The 24942-nt window shown below is 46.6% G+C and overlaps 1 protein-coding gene across 2 annotated transcripts in view; it reads right to left on the minus strand.

Annotated features, from left to right (window-relative positions):
• Positions 1-24592, minus strand: part of LOC131289274 (neural-cadherin) — a 180417-nt gene extending 155825 nt beyond the window's left edge. For both annotated transcript variants that reach the window (XM_058318495.1, XM_058318503.1), the window contains exon 1: positions 22978-24592. In XM_058318495.1, coding sequence (XP_058174478.1) covers positions 22978-24592 — 1615 coding nt within the window. The remainder of the gene's footprint in view (positions 1-22977) is intronic.
• Positions 24593-24942: the final 350 nt, after the last annotated feature.

Here is a 24942-nt window from a genome sequence, read left to right on the forward strand (position 1 = left end):
GCTGAAGGCGCAAGTGGCGGAAGTAGAAAGCAATCACTGAAACTTATGCAAGAGCTCTCCAGAAGTCGGAAAATTCCTAGCATCTTGGAAAAGAAACACCTGCCACTGGCACCGGGGCGCGGTCGAACTCCCTTCTTCGGCGACGGAAATGCATTCACCGACCCGTGGGTCTCCACCATGTTTTGTCGGGTCATCGAGTTCCTGCCAGTTCCCAAGGCAGCAGCGCCAAGGCGTTCGAGACTCACTCGAGGGCGACAAGTCAAAGTTGGTCGAAAGTATGCTCGAGAGAAGGGATTTATTTTCAGATAATTATCATCTAAATTGGGAAAAGGTGAAGATGATTGTCCGTTCTCCGGACCCCGTGTGCAACCGGGAATGTCGGTGAATCCAATCCGAACTTTCACAGGCACGCGGTGAGAAACGCACGGTGAGAAACGCTCGGCAATGGCGGAGAGGGAAAACAAAAAGAAATGTACCGGTACAAAAGGTGCCAACGCGTGGGTTAAATAAAACTCTCCGCCGTCCCGCCCTAGACGCCACCGTAAATTAATTCAATCAAGTTCCGCCGGTATCCGTATCTATTTTTTCGGTGTTTTTGTTTTCGTTGTTCCACACCTGAGCGGTCACATCGTTGACTCCGCGGGGAACGGGGCAAACCAAAGTAAGCCGTCGTTATTGTTTATGTTTCGTGTGGCTTCATGGTGTTTTTCGGAGGCCCTCTTCTCCACAAACCACACACCCGCTCTGCTCCCAACCTAGTTATTTTCAATACACCTTGTGTATGCGGGACGGCAGCCCATCTGGGACACGATCGTTTCACGGATAAGTGCCGTCCAGAGGGCCCGATCCCATGATGCACGACTATCTTTGGTGATAGATCTAATTTTGTACCGATGTTACCACCTTTTTCTACCACCTTTCTCTACTCAGTCCTCTGCGAACCATCGCCGGAAAAGTCGCTTACTACTTGACCATTGACTTTTCACGCCAATTTCCCACCATCACCACCCGGGTGTGTGTTAGAGTGGACCACCGGTGCCACGGTGGACACATTGCGACCATTTTCACAGACAGTTTTGTACCGCCGTTGCCGTCTACCTTTCCCGCCCTGGTGACATGCACAAGCTAGCGGCGTTCAAGTAGCTTTATTTTTATCGTGCTGAGAAGCGATAATTTAATTTCCACCGATAAAATCTCTTCCATTCCCACGGTCCCCACGGCTTGACCATCCACATTGCGGTCAGCGAGAGTTTCCCGGGCGTATTGCCTGACTGGAGCAAACGTTTTAGCCGGTCAACACGGTTTGGCGGAACACGGAACAGGTGTTGAGTGGCGAAGATTTACTGCCTTGCTCTATTTGGCAAGTTATCTTCCGGCTTTTGACACGGTTTCTCAATGGGCCGTGTCGAGAAATTCGGCAGCGTAATGACGTCGAGCCCGATGACAGTTAGTGCAATTATTTCGTAATGGAGGTACGATGTTTTTCCCCCGAACATTCGAACCTAGCGAACCAAAGATCCACAAGCAAATGTTGGAAATATTATTTTGCGGTTTAAAATTAATCTTGAAAGCAATGCTTTCCAAACACGACAAACATTTTAAGCATTGATTGTCACACCAAGAACAACACTCCAAACCTTATCGGAGGCTTAGCCGGGAGATCAGCATCAGCATCACGAGACGCCATTTCATGTCCGTCGCCAGGTCTCCGATCATGAGTAACTCAAACAGGAACACAATCCCAAATCAATATATATTATTCATGCTAAACAAACTAACCACTCGCCCCAGATGCCATGCAGAGAAGGGAATGCCGATGCGAATTCAGAAACGGCATCGCCTTGCTGCTAACAACATCACAACATCGAGTTATATATTCATGAGCTAGATGAGACTTCATTTTAGATTACTTTGTGCACATCCTGCGGGCGGTCCGAACTGTTTGCCCGAGGTGTGAGACAGCCCCGGAACGGGATAGGACCTAACCTCTCATCGTGACGAAAGGGCTAACGGAGAACTCGTCCATTCCAGCCGTCCGCTGGAGACACATTCACGCAGAATGTGAGGGACAAAGGAACGGACCGGTCCAAGAGGAGATACGGGATGTGGAATCCCTGCAAGCGCTCGCCGGCCATCCGGTATTCCCACAGTGAACGTTTCAAGGAACCAGGTCAAAGCAGGGGGTGAGTGGAAAAGGGACCGATTATCATTCGCAACGTGTTATGAGCTTCTATACCGGACACACATTTCTTCCACGTATGATCGGATGCATCGCATAAAACGGGATGAGACATGGCTATTTCCTCGCCGGTCGGTGATCCAGCCGTATCTTACCTGTAACGAAAGAAAACAGAAATGCTTTTATCAGAATCGTATCGACAAGATGGTACAATTAAATTGCAGCGTGAACAATGTTAGTTCTTGTCCGAATAAAACAATAGATGATGATGAGGAAAATAGTGTCTATAAATGATAAGATTGTTCCCTTATCTATCTTTGACACATTTTTTGTAGTTTTATTAAAATTACAAAGTAGGTCAGCAAAAGATCAGGACAAATGCGAATAAATTAGATATGCGGCGTAGGACTTCGAGTGTTGAAAAACAACACATTGCTAGAAAAAGGATCAAAAATCCGTACACAACGGACTCGAAATTGAAAATAGGTTCCTGGAAGGCTAAGCATTATGGAGAGGATTCAAGTTCTGGGTAACTTAATTTGACCCCTTTTCACTGAAAGGCAAGCATAACAAGTTGGGCAAATTGTTTTCCACTTTCCCGGAACAGTATTTTTATCCCCCCGACGCAGTTGCATCTTGTTTTTCCATCTGCCCACCACTCTGGTATGGTCGGGTGTTCCAAAATGAATCCTTCAGCAACGCAAAAATAACCAACTTTCATAATGCGGAGCAAACACAAGCTAGCAACAAAATAAATAAAATAATGACGAGCACATGTTTATCCGACGTTGCAACGCACGCGCCTCGTCCCTATAATCCTCTCCGAAACGCACATAACATAGGCTTGATGGAAAGCATAGCGTTTCGACACATTTGGCCAGCCCAGAATAATGTGTTTGCAATTCGTTCTCCACCAGCATCGACAGCGGCATTCGGGCATAGCAGTGCAAGTGCGACGGATCGACCTAACCCTAACAACCGCACGGAAAACAGCCTTAACATAATTAAATATTAGTGCTTTAGCGCTGATGGATTGACCGGGGACAACCCCCCCAGCGGCGGTCGAATGCGGGTTTTCGGGTCACCACAAAATCTACTCATCAAACATCCGACAGTAAAGCGTCACATAGATCCGGTTGTTGTCTAGTTTTCGCTAGCACTGAAACAACAGGGGTTTGGTTGGTGGATTTCCTAAACGATGAGCCATCGAAACCGTTAAATGGGACCTATTTTCGTGCGTGCTCAAGCTCATCAGCCCAACGAGATACGGTGAGTAAGACAATCGGGGAGGACGTTCCGCTTCCCAAACTCCAACGGCTACGCCTAAGAACATCCATAAATCTCCCACTTCCCGTCAGGGGAGCAATGTTATACTTAATGAAATTGCAATTCTCCTCCAGTGCCTGGACGTGAATGGCGATATCCCGGTTGATATTAATTTCATTTACTTTTTCACACGTGCGTGCACAACGAGAACTTCTTCTTAATGGCTGCTTGAGTGAAACATGTTTCCCTTCGTAAGACAAACCGGATTAAAGTGGAATATAATACCATATGCCCGCTCTTACCGGCGCATCCCGAAGCATAAATCTTCATCCAGCACGAGATCTAATTCGAAACAATTCCGTAAAAAGGGATTAAAAACCTCGCCGGCGAAGTTTTCTTTCCCTTTCCAAACGAATGTATTCGATGGAGCCGTAAGTTGTGCGGAAATGGAGCAAAATTCAATTCCCTCCAGACGAGCCGGGACGAGTGCGGTCCGGGCCCTTCTTTATCCGGGCATTGAAACTGCATTGACTCCACACACCCTCCCGAGGGGGCGCGCACCCTCGTTGGAAGACGGATTCGTCCCCCAGCCAACTGCACCGATCCATCGAGCAGTTTGAAAACAATCGGCAATGAAGATAAGGAACTACCGCCGTCGGACACGTTCGGGTAGGCGGAAAAACGTTTGTCACTCGAACGAATGAAAAAAAAAAGAACTCCTTTTTGCTCGCAACATAATACGTCGGGTAGGAAAATGAAGGAAAACTTTCCTTCCTTTGTGCTGAGTCTTTGTTTTATTTTTTTTTTTCAATTCATTCTAGAGCGATAGTTCTACAGACACACCGCAGCTTGCCCGTGCAGGTCCAGGAAATGGAAAACGCTTCCTCCCAACCACCAGTATCAGTTAGTTTAGCGTGCAGAAAAAAGATGGCTTTCCCGGACGGGGGAACCAGTTGGACGGGAATGTGTTCCAGACCACGGCCGGTGCCGGAAAGTGTCTGGAATCGATTTTCCCAGACCCCTCCACTGGTTCGAATGACGGGGCCCACACGAACGTCTCGCACCTTTTCCCCACCGCCGAGATGGTAGAAAGAACGTAAAGCTGGCGCTCCAGTCGGTTCTGGTCCCGGTGGAATAAGTTTTCCCGAGTCCCCGGGTCCCGTAGGATTATCGACGTCCACCTCGATGCCTTCCGTCGCGAATGGCGCCGAAATCCCGTGGGGAGGAATCGAAAGGCTGCCGGAGTGGTGCGCACCGTCCAGACAGTCCAGCCCGGGGATTGGGAAAGGAAAATAATTAATTTCCAACCCTCGGTAAGAATTCGCAGGAAAACCCTCTTCGACCCATCCATCCAGCTACACGGCCGGCATATTTAATCCGGCCTGCCACTGACGTGCGCGAGGAGTTTTCGATTGATGGAAGTTATTCGGAAGGAATTACTAATTGAAAATATTTCGGAACCGTCCGGCCAAATTACTGCAATTCCAGCGTGGCGCTGTCAGAATTTTCACATGCAGCATGTGTTATAAAACCCTATTGGAGGCTTCGAAGGATAATTTGTTTTGTTTTGCTGAACCATATACTTGTTGAAAATTTCGGGAAAATTATCTCAAATAATTAAAATAGTACCAGTATGAAAAATTTCGTATAGTTGTTCGTTTTCCTTCAAGAGGAATAAGATAAGTAATGGCGAGGGAAGAACACAAAGAACAAGACACAAAATAACCAAACTACGAAAATTGTTCGAAGTTATTTTATCCGAATTGAAACAATGCCAAAAGTTACTCTTGCAATCTGCAACTTCTTCGAGCAACGCCAGTGAAATGAACGTGAAGAAACAACACAACTTAGCTGGAGTACTCTACTTGGCTCTAGGAATTAGTTGAGAAATAACCTACAAGGGAACGGTTAGCACTCGCTTTTAGTCCCTCCAACCCCGCTAGAATACATTTTTCCAACGGTTTTAGTGTCCATTTGCCATTGCTCAACCTTCCAGAAGCTATCTCGCTCGGTCTTTCTTTCTATTAGAGCCACGATGCCATTTGAAACCGGAAACCAACGGAAAGGATTGTGCTGACAACAAAACGGATCGTTTAGTATCATGTCCGGTGTCCCTGGGACCACGGCACCCAACAGAAGCGGCAGTATCCGTACCACATCGTCACTTGTTTCAAATAGCAACTGAATGAAGAAATTTGCGCTCGTCGACGGCGATAGTTTTTCGTTCGACCCATTTTTCCGAGCTGGCGGCGGCGTGGTTGGGCGTCTAAGGTTTCGGACTTTTCTTGCTGGGCACTAAATTCATCTGTTTCATTCACACGACGCACAGAAAAATGCTGACCGTTGTTCGCACCCCGGTGCGGGGAATCTAATACCCCATTGTTGGAGTGTTTGAACCGTTAGCGTCGTCAGCGGGAAAGATGATACATCAAGACGTCTTCCCCAGCTCTACGCAGCTGCGTGTAGTGTTGTGTTGCTTCCTTTCACTTGCGTCGGTTCTTGTTGGAGTTGCATGAACATATCAAGCTGGGGTGTGCTATTTCAAGAGCTTTATTTTAAAGCCAAATTGTGGAAAAGGTTGACAGGAAAAGAAAACTCGGACTCGCGTGTTCAACTCCATGATCAAACATTGCCTTTGAGGTTCGCAAACTAAACCCCTCTCGCACACATACGATACTATTAATAATACCCAAACGGTGCACTTGCGCCGCAAAATATATTATTTAAATTATGGCGCTATACTTTTATTTTATTAGATTTTATGATTTATTTCCGGAACGTGAGGTCGGTGATTTAGGTGAACCCCGGCGTGAAGTATACGGGCACCCATCTGAGAAGGGTTGCTCTCGAATCAGCTGACACACGCCGCAGAGGGAACGAGAGATACCGACAGGAAAGTCAAGGGGAACCGTTTATCCTGCTGAAAGACAGAGAAACGGCGACTCCTCAATGGCTATTGCACTCTCAAACCGGACAGTATCCCTATGCCAAAGCTAGGGAGGGATAAACGCGGAAACGCGTGGGACACGTGGTTGAAAATGCAAATTGGATCTAATTTCATTTTCGGAAACGCTCATTTGTATCCAAACGCCTAAAGCGTGCGCCGGTACCGGGTTCAAGATAAGTGAGATTCACGTAATGCCGGGATGAGTGGGTGGGAAGGGCCCAACGTGGGAACAATTATGAGTGAGGTGGGGGTGTTTGAAGTAGACGATTTTAATTTTTGCAAACCAGCTAGGACTAAGTGAATTAAGCGTAAATAAATTCCGACGGTCCTTTTCGGTCCGGAAACCCACCGGGTTGTTCCTGGAAATTCTGCTGTGCACGCGGAAAAATGTTATTAAAAATTGAAAAGCTTTATTATTAACGTCGGCTTCATTCAGAAGTATTTCCGGGTTGGTTTATTATCGCTATTTTATTCAGCGAACGGTAGAGCGACTTCTTCTCAAACGCACAGCCGCTCGAATAAGTCAGAAACATGTTTTTCGATTGCAAAATTAAATTGAACGCAGATTCTGTTGCTTTTTATTTTCCTTTTAAGATGTCCTTACCACGAAAAACGGCCCTCTCTCTCTATCCGAACAACAAGAACCTTTTTTTTTTTTAATCACGTTTTCAAAATATTCCATTAAAAGGAAGCGTCCACAACACAGCGACAAGGCCCGAACAAAACATGTTATATGTCATACGCAAAACTTTTCCTTTTCACAAAAGTCCTGCGACGTTCCCAACTTTTTTTCCGGCACAAGTGGTGCCATGACTGTTGACTCTTGAAAGGTAAAATACTCTCTTTCTCTCTCTCTTTCTCTCTCACTCCAATGCATCGAGTTTTCATTGTGAGGATTTTCCGTTTTTTCCTTTTTTATTTACATTTTAAACGTCCGCCAATCTCCACAGCTTCAGCACCAAGATTTTTCCATGGGCAGCTTAGTGCGCCACAAAAGTTGAACTGCTGAACTATCCTGTGTCAGGTTTCTGGAAATGTTTTGCCAATATTAGTAAATCCGTTCTTTGCTCAACCCAACCCAACGTTGGATTGAAACGTTCCTTCCTCCGTTGCATGGTGGAATCCCTCAAACCACTCATCTAAGGACGTCGTGAATCAGCGCACCAACAACAACGCGGTCTATAGATTCTCGAAGTTGCCCGCACAAGCTTTCTTGCTGCGTGTGGGAACAAATTTGGCATGAAAATGCATGTAAATTTGCAACATAAACAAAAACGCGCCACCTGACTCCTGCCGTGCGTCTCGTTAGTGTTCCTCAAGCCAAAGTCAAACATTGGACCGTCTTCGCATTGGACCTGCTGCAGACTTCCGTCCAGTCGTTCGACGGCGACCTTGCCGTTCGGTGGTCGCCTTCATGCACAGCGACTCCAAAGTCCAATAAGCTAATCGATTCACCGGTCTGCATACACACCACGTATGCATGCACGTATGGTTTATGCAGTACCAGGTTGTAAACATAAAACCGCAGAACCTGCTCGTCCGTCGGTCTTTGGCGTTCGGAGGGGTTTTAGCTGTTTGATTTCTCGCTCACCCACAGTCCAGTCGCTCTTTCATGGTGCCTATTTCACCGCAGCAAGCTCAGTACACAATTCTTTGGTAGGTAAATATTGATCCTGTCGATCGTACTTGCACATGACAGGCAAATCTTTACCAGATGAAACCCGGTTACCGAACGACTGTAATAAATCCCGTCCGGTAGGGGAAGTGTAGTAACTGGAATGCTCAGAAGTCAAGGATCAAATATTGGCGCTTGAAATTTTACCGCGATTTATGTTCATTGTTAAAAAGAAAATTTTATTCTTTAATACATAAAAATAAATATTCCATTGGATGTCTGAAAGTCGTGTATTAACATTTGATAGAATTGTTCAACCTTAAGAGATAAATGTGATTGAAAAAGTACCTGACCAATCAAAATGACTATTCCGGTAGTTTTAGTGTTAAAGATTTTGCTGTTTAAAAACTTGTTGGTTGGATATTGACAGTTGTAATAAATGGTCCTATCAATAGAAAAATGCTTGGAGCATAAATTATTACCAACATAAATAATGGGAAAAAATGGAAAACCTACAGTTACGAGCAAACAAAAAAGATAAGTAAATATTTGGAAAGCAACAAAAGAACCGAAAAACTTCCGAACAAAACGATTACTTTGAGTTTCTATGCTATTCCTGTTCCTTTCCTAAAAAAGTTTAGGATCCCGATCCTGCTGCACCCGAGCAGCGTTACGTCACACATCTGCAATGCGCAATAAATGGAAAGAAATTCGACAGGAGAAACAAACACAAACAATACGCGGTTTGTTTAGTTTCCGTCTCTCCTGGGCTTCCCTTTTTCGCTGTTTGTTTATTTGTTTTGTACCTCCTCCCGTACGACCCCGTTGCGTTGCCCTTCCGGTGCTTCGGAAGGGACCCAAGCCAGCACTCGAGAACGAGAGCAGCCCCCGGGACATTCTTCGGGAGATTCAGGAACGAGATAAATATTTGAAGTGCATGCAGCTTCTTTCAGCCGATTTCATTCAGCTTCACCGAGACCGGCCGAGAGACGGAATTGGCTTGGTTCGAGAAAGAACCGCACAAGCCGAAAAGGAGGAGAAAAAGCGATCCGAACGAATCGTGCGGACAGAACGGAAGATGAAGATAAGCGCGGACCAACGCGGGTACGGCAGCATCACATCTTCGCAGCGAAACCTAACCACTGGCTCTCGAGGTCCTGTCCTGTGTGTGTGCTAATCCCGCTCGTACGTTCGCGCGCGCCCCTTCAGGCAACGGCAGAGGCGGTTCAATTCCCGAGAGTAAATTATTAAGTGCGGCCGACCTAAGGACATCGGTCCTGCGTCCTGACACCGGCAAAGGACAATTCGTGTGAAAATGTGCTCAGGAAAGGCATACACACACACACACAGATACCAGCCCAACCGCCAAACATCACAAAAACCGAGTAAAACCGCCATATCAAAAGATTGCCGGCCGGCAACGGCGATGAAAGCGGTGGCGGTCAACTCTTTCCCGGCTTTTTGTTTGTCCTCGCTCGAGATAGCATCGTTGTGAAAACGCAACGAGTGGAGCAGCGATGTACAAAAAAGGAGAAAAAACAAGTAAAGAAAAGGATACACAAGCGCGCGACACAAATGCCGGAAATATCTCGTCGCTAAAATTGAATCCTTGCGGTCGTCGTCGTACGGTGGTGACTTTCGCGAAAGGTTCGTTATTCCGCATGCCATCTAGGGAAGGAAGGAAGGAAGGAAGGAAGGAAGGAAGGAAGGTGGTTATCGCCGGGGGACAGCCAATAGGACATCATTCCGCGCACCACGGCTCATTCACCGCGAAAATGGCGATAAACCAACGAACTTTTCCCACTCATCCGATCGACCGACCCGAGCGTTTGACTTTCACGAAGCGGAAGCGAAAAAAAGGACACCAAATCCCGGCCGGCGGGCATCGTCACCAAGGATGTACTAGGATCTAAGCTTGCCATCAATTTCCTCCCCTAGAGGGAAGCTGAACGATCGTTCTACACAACCAACGTTCTGCCGGGTTCACGGGGAAAAGGAAAAAAACCCTTCCAGCCATAAGCCACACCGAAGTAATTTTCGATTATTGATTTTGGACCGAAACCGCCGCTACACAAACCATGAAGTTCTAAATGTACCTTCGTTCTCCTTCCTGGTTGCTTAGCCCCCGGGCGTTCGATTTATGAAAGCTAAAAGTTGGGGTGAAATGTTTGGTTGGAAAAATGTTTTCCGTGTCAAAATCAGAAGGATCGTTTTGGGTAGAAATTTATTTAGAATTTCTACGCAAGAATCGATCGAACCAAACAATCATTTTATTCCTAGTTATGTTAAAGACAAAGGATATATCCGGCTAGCGATACGCAGACAGATAAAATTTCAAACGCAAATAGAATATTTTTAAAGCGAAAACAATGTTTGAATAGGGAAACAGATTTGAACAGAAAAATGTGCAAAAATGAACTTTCGAATAAAATGTAAAAAGTTCCCGTATTTAGACAACAAATTATTCCATGACGCTCCACTGTTTGGTGCGTCAATATCAATTAGGCAGCCAACCGTAGGCAACCTCGGAAACAATAAAGCAATTGAAATTGAACGTGCAGCAGCTAAATGCACATGCTGCACCCTCCATTTCCCAGCCACGATGCGAAAACACAATTTTCACCCCCAGGCGGCCCTTGTTCCTCGCGCATGCGAAGGGTTTTCGAGTTTGCGCTCCGTTTCGAAAGGCAGAACCCGTTCCCGGGGGGAGCGCATTGAGGAGCATAGAGGCACCCGAACCGTAACCGCAACCTCAACGAACACGAACACACATGTACGAGCCAACGCCAGCAGGGCTTTCCGGTTGAGCACACGCTGCTTCCGTCCCGGCACTGGGTTAGTCGGTTTCGATTTTCTGCAACGTTGTCGTCCCGCCCGGAGGTGAAACAAGATGGGGTGCAAATGGGGAGGAAACGATCTGTCAATGTCTACGCTCTCCGCTTCTGCCTCACACGCTGCTTTCGCAACGATCGATGGATTCCGCGCAGTTTCTTCGCGCCGTGTGTTGATCATCGAGCGGCAATAGCAATTAAAAATGGTTCGCCCCGCTTCCAGGAAAACCACACAAACAACAAACCATCTGAGACGCGATCTTTAAAGACGACTATGGTCCCACACACCTTCGGATGTCAGCGCGTTCTTCCAGCCATTCAGTTCCATTCAAGAATTCACTCGAACGGAAATGTGTGTAACGTAAAACCGCTTCAAAAACCAAACGAGATGTTGTTGGAGCCGTTTTGCGAGGTAGCTAAAAATAAAAACGTTCGGCGGACGCAATTTTCCACGCAACATTCTTTCCACCCCTAATGTGTTTCGACGGTTTGCCCGCAGTGTATCTGCGGTGTTTACCGAACGGAATGAGCGGTAAACACCCTCGGTTGCAAAGGTGCGACTCGTTGGGTTTGTCCAAATCAATTAAAGGACCCAGCAAAATTAGCTCCCTCTCCAGAAGAAAATATTGGCGGTGGAAAGTTGGGATTTTATTTACCAACGGATTCGGGTTTGCGTGTGTGTGTGTGTGCGCGCAAAGAATATAAACAAACGTTACTTTCCACAGCTCGAACCCGTACTTTATAATGGTGGACAAACAAGTTTGGCAAGCTTGGTTTCCTCGCAACTCATAACTTTTCCTCGTTTGTTCGAGGATCTCGCCAATAAATTTCAACGACACAAAGGTAGACTAATATGGAAATAATTTTTCACCACCACCATCAACGGGAAACCAGGGAGAGTTAAGACGGGGGAAGCCATCCATCCGCGGCCAACCTTGACCAAAAATCCCCACCAGACCCCTTCTCTGAGGCGAACTAGAGAGAAGCGTCGAACGCGAACACACCCGAAATCGATCGAAATGGTTGATTGCATTTTCAGCTTCCTGTGCATCATTTCTTTTCGAAACCTTTCTTTTCTTATTAAGCTTCATTAGGGTGCAGTAGGGTGAGAGCTTCTCGTTTGCTTCCCTTAAACGGTGGGGCGGCGATTATTTATTTTGTTAATAATTTCCTGTTACCGTTTGTTAAAACCTCACCACAAACGAGGGTCTCGAGATACCTTACTTTTTCTTTCGAATATCGATTCAAATACGGCTGTTTATGGCGACATTAAATAAAATTTGTTATGATATAACGCAAATTGAAAAACCATTGTGCGACGTTGGCTTTGCTCGCATAACGTTTTAGGTTCTCTTAAAATCAATTTGGATTGAGGAAAAAAAAGAGACCACAAATAAACAATAAAATCGTACGCACCGTGATTTGTAACCCCATTCACTGGGCCTTCGTACTTCGATCTAAACATCACCACCATAAATCATTCCACGCTGACAGTTGGCAAAGGAAAATCGAACAAAACATAAAATCAATTGACTGTCCCCGGCTCGAAAATTGAAAACGATTCGAACAAACCGGGCGCGCAAGGTTCGTTTTCTCGATTGTTTTCCGATTCCGTTTCATATTTCGCCGATAAACATCCTCGCGATAGCGGTGACCATAAACTGGCGAGAACGCTTGAAGTAATGCTTTCCCGCCGAGCGAGGGTTGGACGACTTTTCCGCGCTCCTTTTGGCTTTGGCGGCAAATCTCTGCTGAGCCATGGTGATAGGAAATATAGGAAAAAGACGGTGGAAAAATGATGGTAGACACAAGAAGTGGGAGATGGGTCTGGCGGTGGAGCAGGTCGTCAAAATTGTAAATTAAGCCCACGACGACGCACTCGATGGAGAAACGATGAACATATTCATTCTTGTTGCCGTAAGGCGGAGCCCAAACACACACATATACTAAAAAGAGGCCCCTTCTGAAGAAGCAAAACAGAAGCCTGGCCTTAAATAGAAGTGCAAACGCTTTGCTTTGAAGTACAATCGCCTGGCGCGACGTAGCACATCAAAACGCAAAAATCATAACAATGCCACTTCCTCCTTCCAATATCCCGGGAACACTCTTATGCTGGTACGCTTTTTTGCTCTCAAGAGCTCCGGCTGGCTTCCGTAAACATTGATCCGCAAGCCGGGACTCAGAGGATGTCAAAAGAAACTGAAAACCGATTCATGGCAGCATCCGAATAGGTAGAAAAGAAGTAACCTGAAACACACCAAGGACAAAAGGAAGAAAAACCCCTTCACTTGCTTCCGCTGGCCGTGCTTGATGAGCTCGTGAGGATAAGGTGCAAGCAGGATGCCCGGAGCACGCAGACAATGCGGCGAGAGCGTGCCCTTCCTTTTACTACCGAACCGGGAATTATGCTTACGGAAAAATGGTGCATAAAGTCCTTTGTTTCACGCGTGCCATCATTTCCGGCCACCGGTTGGAAGCGCCGTTAGCCGGAGGATCCTCTTTTCCTTCAATTTGCTTCACAGTTTACCAACACGCACCTCCACTCCCCGTTTCCTTTTCCTGGCAACACACCTCCACCTGCGAGGTGATCCAGGAGTGGGCTTATGAAGACGTAGGAAAACACATTTAAAATTCCCTACAAACACACACACTCACTCAAACACGCATGTGTAACACAGGTAAGCCATTGCGTAAGCGTGCGCAGTTACAACACCGGGACCCCATTATTCGTTTCCAGGGAGAAGAGCAAGAGCAAGAGCAAAAAGGAAAACGATGGACACAAATGGAAGGTTGTCTTCCATTCAGTGCCGTGTGCCGGTAGCATAATGATCCCTTCTGGCTTTCGCCAGAACATATTCCACCCAAGAATAGCTGCAGCGCGCGCGGTGAGTAAGCAAAAAGTTTTTTGCAAGACGAAGCACGTCTCCCGGTGCCCCACCTCGCCATGTGTTTCTTCACGTCATGTGCGCCGGGCATGTGCGCGATGTCAAACATGATTGGACGGATGGCAGGATGCTTCAAAAGCAAGTGGGCAGGCTCGAGACCTTCCTCCGCGCAAGGGGAGCTGGAAGCCGAAGGACGAAGAAACAAAGTCTGAACAAGACGGATGTGTGGGGGAATAAAAAAAAGGAGAAGATGCATACATACACATACGTACAGATTCTCCCTCCCGACCTCGTCGGTTGGCTGCTTTAGAAGGAACAAGAGCGCAATGAAAACATCAGCTCGATTAAGTTGCCATTCTGTGCCTGCAACGGCATTTGTTTCGGCCTCGACTCGGCAGCATCATTATGCTCCGCGCGGGAGGGTCCCCAACGTTTCGGGAAAAGAGTACGCCCGACCGAGAGCGCCTAGCCAGAGGAAAATATGCTTCGTTAAATGAAAAACCCTTCGAGCCAGTCGAAGCATAGATGATGCAGATGAGAAGCCGCCAGCTGGCTGAGATGGTGGATGGGATGGGTTGTTTTTTACTTCCCAAAAAGCCGTTGTAGGAAGGAAGGATGGGATCACATAATGTACGGTGACGCCACATGTGCATAATGCGTTTTCTCCACAGCATCATCGTACCACCCGCCAAACGGATCGAATGAAGGCAGACCAAACATAAGGATACAGTTTCATCGCTGGGGAGGCGGAAATGTGTTTGAAATTGGAGAGGAAAACATAGAAAGCTATCAAACAAGGGAGTTATCCAAACCCCTTTTTTGTCACTCTGTGTGGCATATTTTTATTAAACAAATTTGAAGCTACAATACGATATACGCAATCGAATGAAGAACGTAGTTTGACACAAATTTATGATTGTAAAATAGTTTGCATTGAAAAAAGTCAACACTTCAATAACTTTGTGAACTATAACCGGCTTAAAAATATAACTTTCATATTTTTATGACATGCAGTATAAAGGCATCCATCACAGGCTAAAAATAACACTAATATTAAACAAAAATAGATACGGCGAGCAACATTCCTTTGCATTAAACGACGTATAAAGTTTTTATTACTCCTGAGGCAGCGTTTTGAAACACCCCATCGGGTGTTTCCAGAGATTCTATGAAATTTAAGTGCCCGATTAACTCATAAAGTAGGCAGTACGTACCAAAAACAAGAGTTCACGCCTGACTTTGCTACACATCATGCAAGCCACACACACACACAGAACTTTAATTCTTCGGTTTGATTACGGCAAAATCTGTGTCTCCTTTACGAGTGTTGCTCCAAATGTCACGCGGTAGGAAAAAAAAGACGGTCACTTTACATCAAACAACACCTCTAAAAACCAGTCGCCCATTCGAAAACGAACGAAATTCCCTCCGAAAAGAGGTGTGGTGATTCCTGGCGCACGCAACGAGCGTTTAATTCGTCACTTTATGACGGCATTATACGACAAGCTACCCTTTTCCGTTCCCTTTCGTTTGGGTTCCCATGCATGGCATGCAGATACAGGAATGCTGCCGGCTACTCTCCATTCGTCGTCCATCGTTTGGTTTTGATTTATGGTTGACCTTTGAAGTTCCACAACCGCGTAAAGCGCGATATGCTGTCTGCCCTTTTGGCTGTAGTTTACTAGAGAATTGATCGGTCTCCTTTTTAAACGGTTCCACATATCGCATTCCCGATTACATCCTCCTTTTTACCTACTTCGTTTAGTTAGCTTTGGGGTGCTTTTAAAAAGCCGAATAAAATAAAGACCAAAATCTTAAGCAACGTACTCAGAGCATCTCTGCAGCTCTTGGATACCTTTACCAACGAGGATAACTTTAACCGGTGGACGACTCTTTGGTTCTGCTTTAGATGTTTGATGCTTCTTTTATGCTCACATAAGGCATACACCCCTCTAGGGATCGTTAATTCAGCACCACAGAGACGAAAAATAAACATAACTGTTATGACAATTCGTTTGCGGCACATAAAAACCACTTTATAAACAATTAAATTAATCAACACGACCAACCCATTCCGGTGCCGCCGATATCTACACAATTCATGTCCTGCCATGTCGTTCGGGTATGAAAACGAAGGAAATTCTTTAGCAGCACATAAAAGCAAGTAAACAACCTAAACCACATCATGCTGTCTTTTTTCCGAAACAAAAAAACACAGAAGTGGTTGAAAGCGAAGCATTATACAATTTTACGATGGGCCACGCACAAATGTACAATTAAGGCATCACCACATAGCACATAGCGATCCCCCGCTGAGCTGGGTACGACAACACAACAACGGATGCATCGCGGAATGCAAACGAATGCACTTCGCTGCCAATGTGCTGCAAAAACAGCAACAAAGCTGTATCTCCCTGTTAGCATCGAAACGTTTCCAGCAAGAGTAAATGATTTTGCAACGAAATTAATCAGAGAAACGCCGATAGAACGCGGCCGAGCGTGCATTTTGTCCATTCTTCCCAGGGAAAGGGGGCGTTTCGAGGCCCCGGAGGGTAACTCTCGCTTTTGCGATGCGATAGCAAATTTCCGGCGCATCAGTAATTAAAGCCGACGCACACAAACCATTTCCTCGAGCCGCGTGTGCGGATGAAATATGGATCATTGCTAAATGCATTTCCGAATGCTAGCGAAAGCCTCGCTATTTTTTATCTTTTTTTCATCTGACAATCCATCAACGAAAATTCAAAAAGGGAGAGGGAGGGGGACACGTTGGTTATGTGTTCCTTTTTTTATTTTTTGGGCGTCCCCACAGCCGTGACAATAATAATGGAGCCGCGGTGAGCAGAAGGATAAATGCACATTATTGATGCGCGCTACCTTTGTGGAATCCGGGGTTTGCCGAAACCCGAACGGTGCACCGGCGGTGGCAGCCGATTCATAAAACATGATCGCAATCAAACCTGCTGATTCAATTAACGGGCGGATGTCGATATTCATCGGTATCGCGACGGTGAGCCGGAGAGCGCTGATCGATGCTGGAGGCGGGTGGAAAACGCATCGGAATTCGGAATTTGGGCCTTTCGTTAGCCGGGTAAACAGTTGGCAAAAGTTTACATTATTTCATTTTCTGTTTTCCTTTCACTTCAACAAACCAAATCTACGATCTTCTCATCTCCGACGATTGCGATGCAAACAAAGCGCATCAAACAGCGTTCACCTCTACTCGCGCAAGAAAACCCACAACGAACGATTGAAAGGATCCCAGTTTTCTTCAGTTCAAAAGTAAACAAATTTGTTAATCCAACAGAAGGGACAGAACGGAGGTAAACTTTTTAAGGTATAACGTATAGCGTTGAGTTTGAAGGTATATTGATGGTTTTTGGAATGAAAAGCAAGAATTTATCTGTCTAAGCTGCCCGAAAACATCTGTTTGTTGTTCTTTGGTGCCAGAATTATCCAACTTGAGGTACATTTTAACCTTTCATTTTGATTTATTTAATTGATCCTACTAGAAACCGAGTTTTTGAGCGGTCGATTCAAAGATATCAAACATAAAACATCAAGTCAAAAATAGCAAATGTATGGTCCGTTTTTAACACCGCATTTTTACTTCACGATTTTTGCACGCTACTGTCATTAAAATATACCGATATGTAAATGGCTGGAACTCCTACATAAATATAATTCATTGGTAAAATAATTAAATGTAACTTTCTTGAACGATGTAGAATAAGTGGAAAACACTTTAAACTAAAATAAAATCATAATATCTCCGGAACTAAAGCAGCTTATGAAGAATGAATTCGTTATCAATGATGTCAGGCAACAAATTATGAGCGTGGGAACTTAGATTGCAAGCAGGGGATGCAAGAATATATTCAGAAAATCAGAAAATTTCTCAAAGATTTTTAGTGATTGAAACAAAATAATTGTTGCAAGTAAAACAAGTTTTAAAAAATCTGAGATGGTATAATGCAAGACAGTGTTAAACACGCGGAAATACGTTAATCGCGTACGGTGAATTCAACACAAACGAGAATCGAGAAGACTTAAAATTTGTAAATATTTCAATTAAGCATTTTGTCCATCATGCGTCATTTTATTAATTTCATCAGTTAATCAAATCGTTTCTAATGAATTTCACCGTCATTGCCATTTATCAGATCAAAAACATCATCTTTCGTTTCGAAACTGAAAAGCAAACAATTTACCCCAACTTCCGAATTCCCAAGCCGGCACCCATCCAAATGGCAAGTGTTTCGTTTTCCACGCCACGTTTTCATCTCGTGTTCTTCTTTTTTTTCCTTCAACCTTAGTGTTAGTATTACCAGGAGCACACTGTTGGAGGCAACGGTCGGATGTACTCCGGAGCAGGCAACCCCCATGTTTGGCGCTCGACGTCAGCTCGAAGGAAGAGCATGAGTCAGCCAGTATTCTCACACACCCGCGCCAGCTGGCGGCAGCGTGGTGTGTGGTTTCGGAAACCAATTTGGCCCCGCGGATGCTACTCGAGCGATAGATACAGGGTCCGAGGGAGTTGGGAGGCAAGCGGTCGGGCCAAAGTTCACTGACTCGCGCGTGCACGGTGTTTGAAAAATCCCAAAAAAAGACGGGTCGGCGAGCGTCTTCTTTTCGGATGGCGATGAGGATGATGAAGGAAGCGCATGGGAAACGAACGAAACGCAGAGAAGACCATGGTGCATGGGAGCCTCGACTCAATCAAACAGTTTACCGCACTTGCCAGTGGCGGGAAAAAAAGGAAACGATTACTTTCAGGTTAGGTTGTTCTGGGTTCTGGAAGAAAGTTTGTGTGTTTTAATTCCACCTCCGATTTAATTCTGAATCAATTTCTAACGTGTGAGCAAGAGGTTGAAAGAACGTATGCCAAAAGGTCAGCAAAGGAAAACATGAAGCCAATCCAGCAAAGATCGCGAAAGCTTCTAATTTTTCTCCATCTTCTAGACACACCCATCCTTGCAGACTCGCACAAACGTATGCGCATGAACGACATGGACATAGATCTACGCTAATGTGCAGCCCGGAACGACGACTACGAAACATAAAACCAGACATTGATTCGGCCACACATTTCAACAGTATCATAAATCTGTCAACACGCCGCGATTTTCCGACCCATCTCCCCTGCTTTCCTACTGCCTTGTTTTTCGGATCCGAGGTTCGGAAAAAGCGTCCACCAAAGTGGCTCGAGGCAGCATAAAAAGCTAACATACCCAAACCCCCGCCCCATTGGTGAACCACTCGCTAGCTAGCTGGTCGTTTCGACAGGCCGGGAAAAGTGCTGGGAAAGTGCTTTCGTTTGTGGGTTTTTGTTGTTGTTGTTGTCACTATACCTCGCATGTGTTGAAACAAAAGCCCTAAAACGGCCGGGGGATGCGGGAACCGCGACGAAAATCATGCATGCCACTGGCACTTTCGTCACACGATGACACTCTTTCGCGAAATGGCTTCCACAGGACAATAAATTTCGTCCCACCCCGGCACTCTCTTCCACCCTCGCCGTTTGTTTGGACTCCAGAGAGGCGCGTGCCATTTCGCTGGTTTCTATGCTGAAATGGGGGTTTTTCCACCATCGGAGCATCAGCTGCACGCGGAGCGGAGCCTTAGCTTTATGCGTTGTTCGGTGTTACTTTGTGCTGGCTATATGTATAAAAACCCGTCCCAAAATCAAGTTCTAACCAAGCCGACAACCCTCGGTGGTACCCCAACCCCTTCGTTTTTGGCCGGGCTTTTATGCACTTAAAGCCGTTTCAGACCATTTGTTCACACTGGTAGTTTTCGGTAGCAAACACATCCAACTGTTGACACGTGTGTGATATTTTACAAAAATAAAACCATTAGCATGAGCACTTTCCATCCATTAGAAGCCTATGAATTTTGAGATTTGCACGCTTGTGTCAGCGTTTTCCAAATAAATGCAACTTTCGCAAAATAAATCAGCCTGACTACTCTATTGCCTTCTTGTTTAAAGGTAGTTTAATATCTACCAGTATTTAGCTTACATTTGTAGAAAATCATAGTTCCAAATCATTGCGAGTTGAGCATCCCAACCCGGGGTTTGGCTTTCTCGGTTAACTTCGTAGGCTTTCCCGTGGATTTTCGTTTGGTACCCAGCTGTCGCTGCGAGTGATGGAAATTACAAATTATGATTGGCGCAATGCCGCCAAAACCGGCTTTTTACTCCTCGGGGACACGCTTAGCATGCCGAAGGGTTCACGAAATGATGGCCTACAGACGGGTAGAACATAACTGGTCTAGTTTTCCCTTTGACCTCGTACACCACCACCACTTAGAGGCACTTGCAGGGTTGACATGGTTGACCATTAACTGCCACGGAGGAAAGTCATGAAGTACGATTAACGAAGAAGTGCTGGGTGCTGCTACATGCCAGGGGAAATGGATGTAACGCTGGAAAAGAAAGGGGAAACCCAAAAGGCCTCATACATCCCAATCGACCGCTTGATGGAGGCGGCGGCGGTCGGTTGCCAATTAATGACAGCTGGAAAAGCCACAAAAATGGCCACAAAAACGACTGTTAAGCGAACTGAAGAGGGAAAGGCATCCTACACCTTAGCCACTTGCGGGAGGCTTTTATGCCACGGTGGTTAAAAAGGGAAGAAAAAGGTTTGCTTCAAACGGTAGCATAATAAATTTTCATTACACTCAATTTAAATATATGTACGCTGGCAGCGTTGGGACACTCGGCGCATACGACCAATAAATACCAGCAGTTGTGGTCTGCACGCGTGCATGGTAATATTGACGAAATGTCGTCACATAATGGCGATATTTTCATACTTCAAGTATGCTGCCGTTACCCTTTTACGGCGTACGCGCATAAATACGACATTATGAAGCTCGGCCAATGGATGGGTTTTCCCGTGCACTGGGAGCCGCATGTTACGCAACATTAGCAGCTCGTCTCTCAACGAATTAGCGTAGATTGGTAGCTTTCCCAACAGCATCCGTCCGGTTCTTCAAGGAGAAGAGTTGTTCCGAGACGCCGATTAAGGTAAAATTTATGTGTGCCCTTTGTCAGTAGTTTCGTATTTTACAACACATCCTTTCTCTCTATCTTCCTCCCTCTCTGTTTTTCAACTGACAGACGGGTGAGAAAAATCCTCAGCCCCATGGACAGTTTGTTTACATTTCATTCTTGCCCGGGGCTTCCGGCAGTGAGCCGGCGTCTCTCAACAGCTTCGCCTAACAACTAAAACCCAACATATGGTAATCGTGTTTGGTTGCCATTCAAAGTAGCTACTGCCTCCCTAACATACACCCCGACCCCGAGCCAACCGATCGGTCGATCGGTATCGCGAGCTTCACATTCGGAACGACCACTTGATAGGCAATTAGTCGCCGGAAAAATGGACTCATGAATAATCCAACAACGGCGTCGAGGGAGAAGAGCTGTCACTTCTGATCACCGCACAAACCGTATGTGAGAGCGTCGTGTTTGACTTTTCTCAGCCGCCCCACAATCGACAGTAAAACTTCAATTGAAACTAGCGAAACTCGATGCCGGTATCGGTTTACATTCTTCGGAACCGGTCGCAATGGAGCCGCTTGCTTTAATTGGACAAGAAATAGGAATGTTGTAGCGAAAAATGCCTTCTTCTTGTACCGAGCGAACGCGGACAGATTCTTATCTGTCAGAGAAGATACTTTAATTGATCGATTTGACTGTAAACTAGACTGTGGTCATATGTCAACAAGTGTTTACAAACTTGATGTGGCCAGCTTCGTCTCCCAAAGGATATAATGCAGAGAAGAATTTCATGTTTAGGCTGCTCCCAAGATACGGACCATTTACATTTACAGTATTGATTGAATGTTAGATTATAGCTTCTTTACAATTGAGTTTTAAGGAGTAAAGTTATTGAAATGATTATTTCAGGATCTTTGATTTACTGTAAATATTTTCGATCCCGTACACGAGACATGAAAACAGCTTAGATATGATATTCGACAATAATTTTTTGATGCGAAATTAAAAAATCTATATTTATAAAATTGTTATGCCACAATGTTAGTGTTTAAAATCCTCTTAAACGGCTGAACCATTTTTAATCGAGCTTTGGAAGCATGTCTCTTAGATATGAGGACAGTTTTTTAACTATATCTCATGTCTGGAAACTACATACTTTTTTGATAAATTACGATTTTATATCGTCATATATTGGTTTAGTTGTTTACATTTGTGACTGACATATGAAGTGTAATCTCAACTCGCAATATCTTTTCTTTTCAATAACAAGAAAAATTATTTGTCAATAAAAATTACAATTTATATCAAGTTTTGGTATTTCTGAGATATAAGTGAATGTAAACGTTCAAGCAAAAACATGCAAACGTCGAAGATTTAAATTTTAAAATAAAAAACGTATGCTAGATTTCATACATTTTCATCGATCCAGTTTCCAACTCCTACGAAGCTGTAAGATATCCGAAAGAGTTTTTGAACTCTTTGCGTTTTACACAGCATGGTACTAAAAGAATGCTAAATCAAAATGTTTAGGTAAATCCCAATTATTTTCAACAGTTGTATGCAGCTCAAAAAATGTTTAATCCGAGCCGGTTTGTATTCAATATTTTTTTAAAGTTTTCTTACTCAATATAGATTAAAAAGCTAAGAGAACTTTTAAATGGATGGCATCCTTAATACGTTAAGACCAAGAGTTTGAAATTCCGATCAAATAATGCACTGCGTAAAACAGAACATAGAGCAATACGAAAGCAAAACGCGCTCCCTCCGATAATGCTAAAAATGTACGCTGGCATTCTTGGCCTTTGACGCCGTTTAAGAGCCACATATTCTAAAACTTCCAGCTACCAAACGTTATCGCCCCGCAGGCACTCGATGGAAAAAAGAGTGCCACTTCGTTCATAATTTCATGTCGATTCGTACAACCACTTGAAGCAACGCTCTTGAAAAAGTCGCTCTGTTTGTGTACAAAATCAACGAACGCCGATCGGATCATCCCTCGGAGTGTCCGGCAATCTTGGCGATAGCCCCCGGGGGCACATTTTATTCGTGGCTTAAAGTATGCAAATGGCGCGCGATTGTGGCGCGCTCGTCGTCGGTATGCGATAACAGACAAATGGAATTGCTTATCGGCGCCGTTAATCGGAGGGACGCGGGAAACCAGTTTTAGGCAGAAGACAAATACTTTGCTATCGACAGTCGAACGAGATTTAGCACCAATTGGCGAGATTTTGAAGTGGTTGAAACTTACCGTTGTGCCCCTGGTTGGTGATGATCACCCAGAAGTCGATCGTCTTCTCCGGGCCGAGCTCCTCGTAGTCCCACTTCTTCTTGACGCGCACCGCCCCGTTCGTCTCGACCGTCACCCAGGGGTTCTCGTCGCGGATCTTGAACGTCTCGCGGTCCGTCTCCTTCTCCAGCTGGAACACGTTCCGGCCCTCTGTGTCGCCGTCGGCCTCGGTGAACTCGATCCGCTTGGTCGGCCGGACAGCACGCGTCACCCGCCGCTTGTCACGCCGGTGCGAGTGCTGGTACTCGTGGCCCATGTGCTGCACGATCACCGGCAGCGGGTCGGGGGCGACGAACTCGATCAGCACCCGCGCCGGCCGCTCGCTCTTGAGGCTCGGCGTGCGCAGATCGTGCGCCTCCACGTCGACGAACAGCTCCGAGAGGTCCGGCTCGCCGGCGAGAAGTAGCTCGCCCGTCTGGGGCACGATCACGACCGTGTTGCTGGGGTTGGTCAGCCGGTACGCCACCTTATCGCCGTCGGCGTCCTTCGCCTCCACCTTGCCGACGCTGGTGAAGCGCTCCCAGGTGACCGTCTCGTTGCCGGCCGGCGTGGTCGCCTTCACGCCGGTCACCGTGAAGCGGTAGTCGGGCTTGCCGAACACCGGCCGGTTGTCGTTGACGTCGGTGACGCGCACCGGCAGCCGCACCTGCGCCTTGTTGATCTTCTTCGCGTCGCTTGCCTCCACCACGACCGTCCACTCGTCCTGCTGCTCGCGGTCGAGCGGCTTGGCCGACACCAGCCACACGCCGTGCTTGCGCGGCTCCTCGATGCGCACGGTCGGGCCGACCTCGCCGGTGCTGCTGCTCTCGAGCGCGAACTCCTCCCCGCCGGCCACGATCGAGTAGATCACCGTCTTGGCGCCGCGGGCCGAGTTCGCCTGGAGCAGGGGCAGGTCGCGGACGCGCGTCCCCGCGTCCCGGTTCTCGCTCAGCTCGCCCACCGCGTCGGCCAGCATGGTCGGGAAGTGCAGCATGTCCTTGCGGTTCATCACGTACAGCTGCAGCTGGTGCGTGGCGGTCGAGTTGGGCGTCTCCTCCAGCACGACCAGCTTCACCGGCCGGTTCACCAGCGGCGACAGGTCGGCCGTCGTCATCACCAGGCCGTCCTCCAGCACGGTGAAGTACTTCGAGTAGTCCGTCTCCAGCAGCCGGTAGTTGAGCGGCTTCGACGAGTAGGACGAGATCGAGGCGAACGGCGAGTTCGGGCCGGTGAAGTTGGCGCTGAACTTCTGGATGCTGTAGCCGGGATATGTGTCGTGCGGCAGGACTAAACTAATAAAGCTGTTCGTGGGATCGAATTTGAACTCCTCGTGGCCGCCGCCACCGACGCCACCGCCGTTCTGATGATGATGGTGGTGCTTGCCCTCCACCAGCGCCACATTAACACTAAACACTAACACTAGATATATGGCTAACGCGGACACACCGAGCACATTCTGTAGCTTCTTTGCCTTTGGCGAGCGCCGGGCGTTGTCACCCGCGTCACCCACACTGCTGCCGCCGAGTCTGGCGCCACACTTGGCCATCCTGGCCATGCCCGCGGGCCGCACGCTGCTGGCGGCTCCGAGGCTCCACATCACACGGAAACGCAACCCCACTCCGGCCCACTTGTTATGACACTTGCACAGTACACTCACTTCACTCTCTTCCTCCTTTCCACGCACGCACGCAAAATCTCCTCTAAAACACACCTAGCACGAAAACCCTGCGTTAGAAAGAAGGAAACCCTCGTTAGATTACCCTCACCGTGTGACAACATAACCCCATTGAAACCACTGACCACCAACACCGCACTATCTTCGCCTAAAAAACACCTTCCCTATGCACCACCAAAGTATTCTCCTACAAGTTGACGACGCACCGGAGAAGCCTTGATTTGCATCGATGGCAACGTTTAAACATTATGCCACCGGACGACGGCCGGCAC

This window comes from Anopheles ziemanni, chromosome 2 (assembly GCF_943734765.1).
Source record: "Anopheles ziemanni chromosome 2, idAnoZiCoDA_A2_x.2, whole genome shotgun sequence".
NCBI classification, from domain to species: domain Eukaryota; kingdom Metazoa; phylum Arthropoda; class Insecta; order Diptera; family Culicidae; genus Anopheles; species Anopheles ziemanni.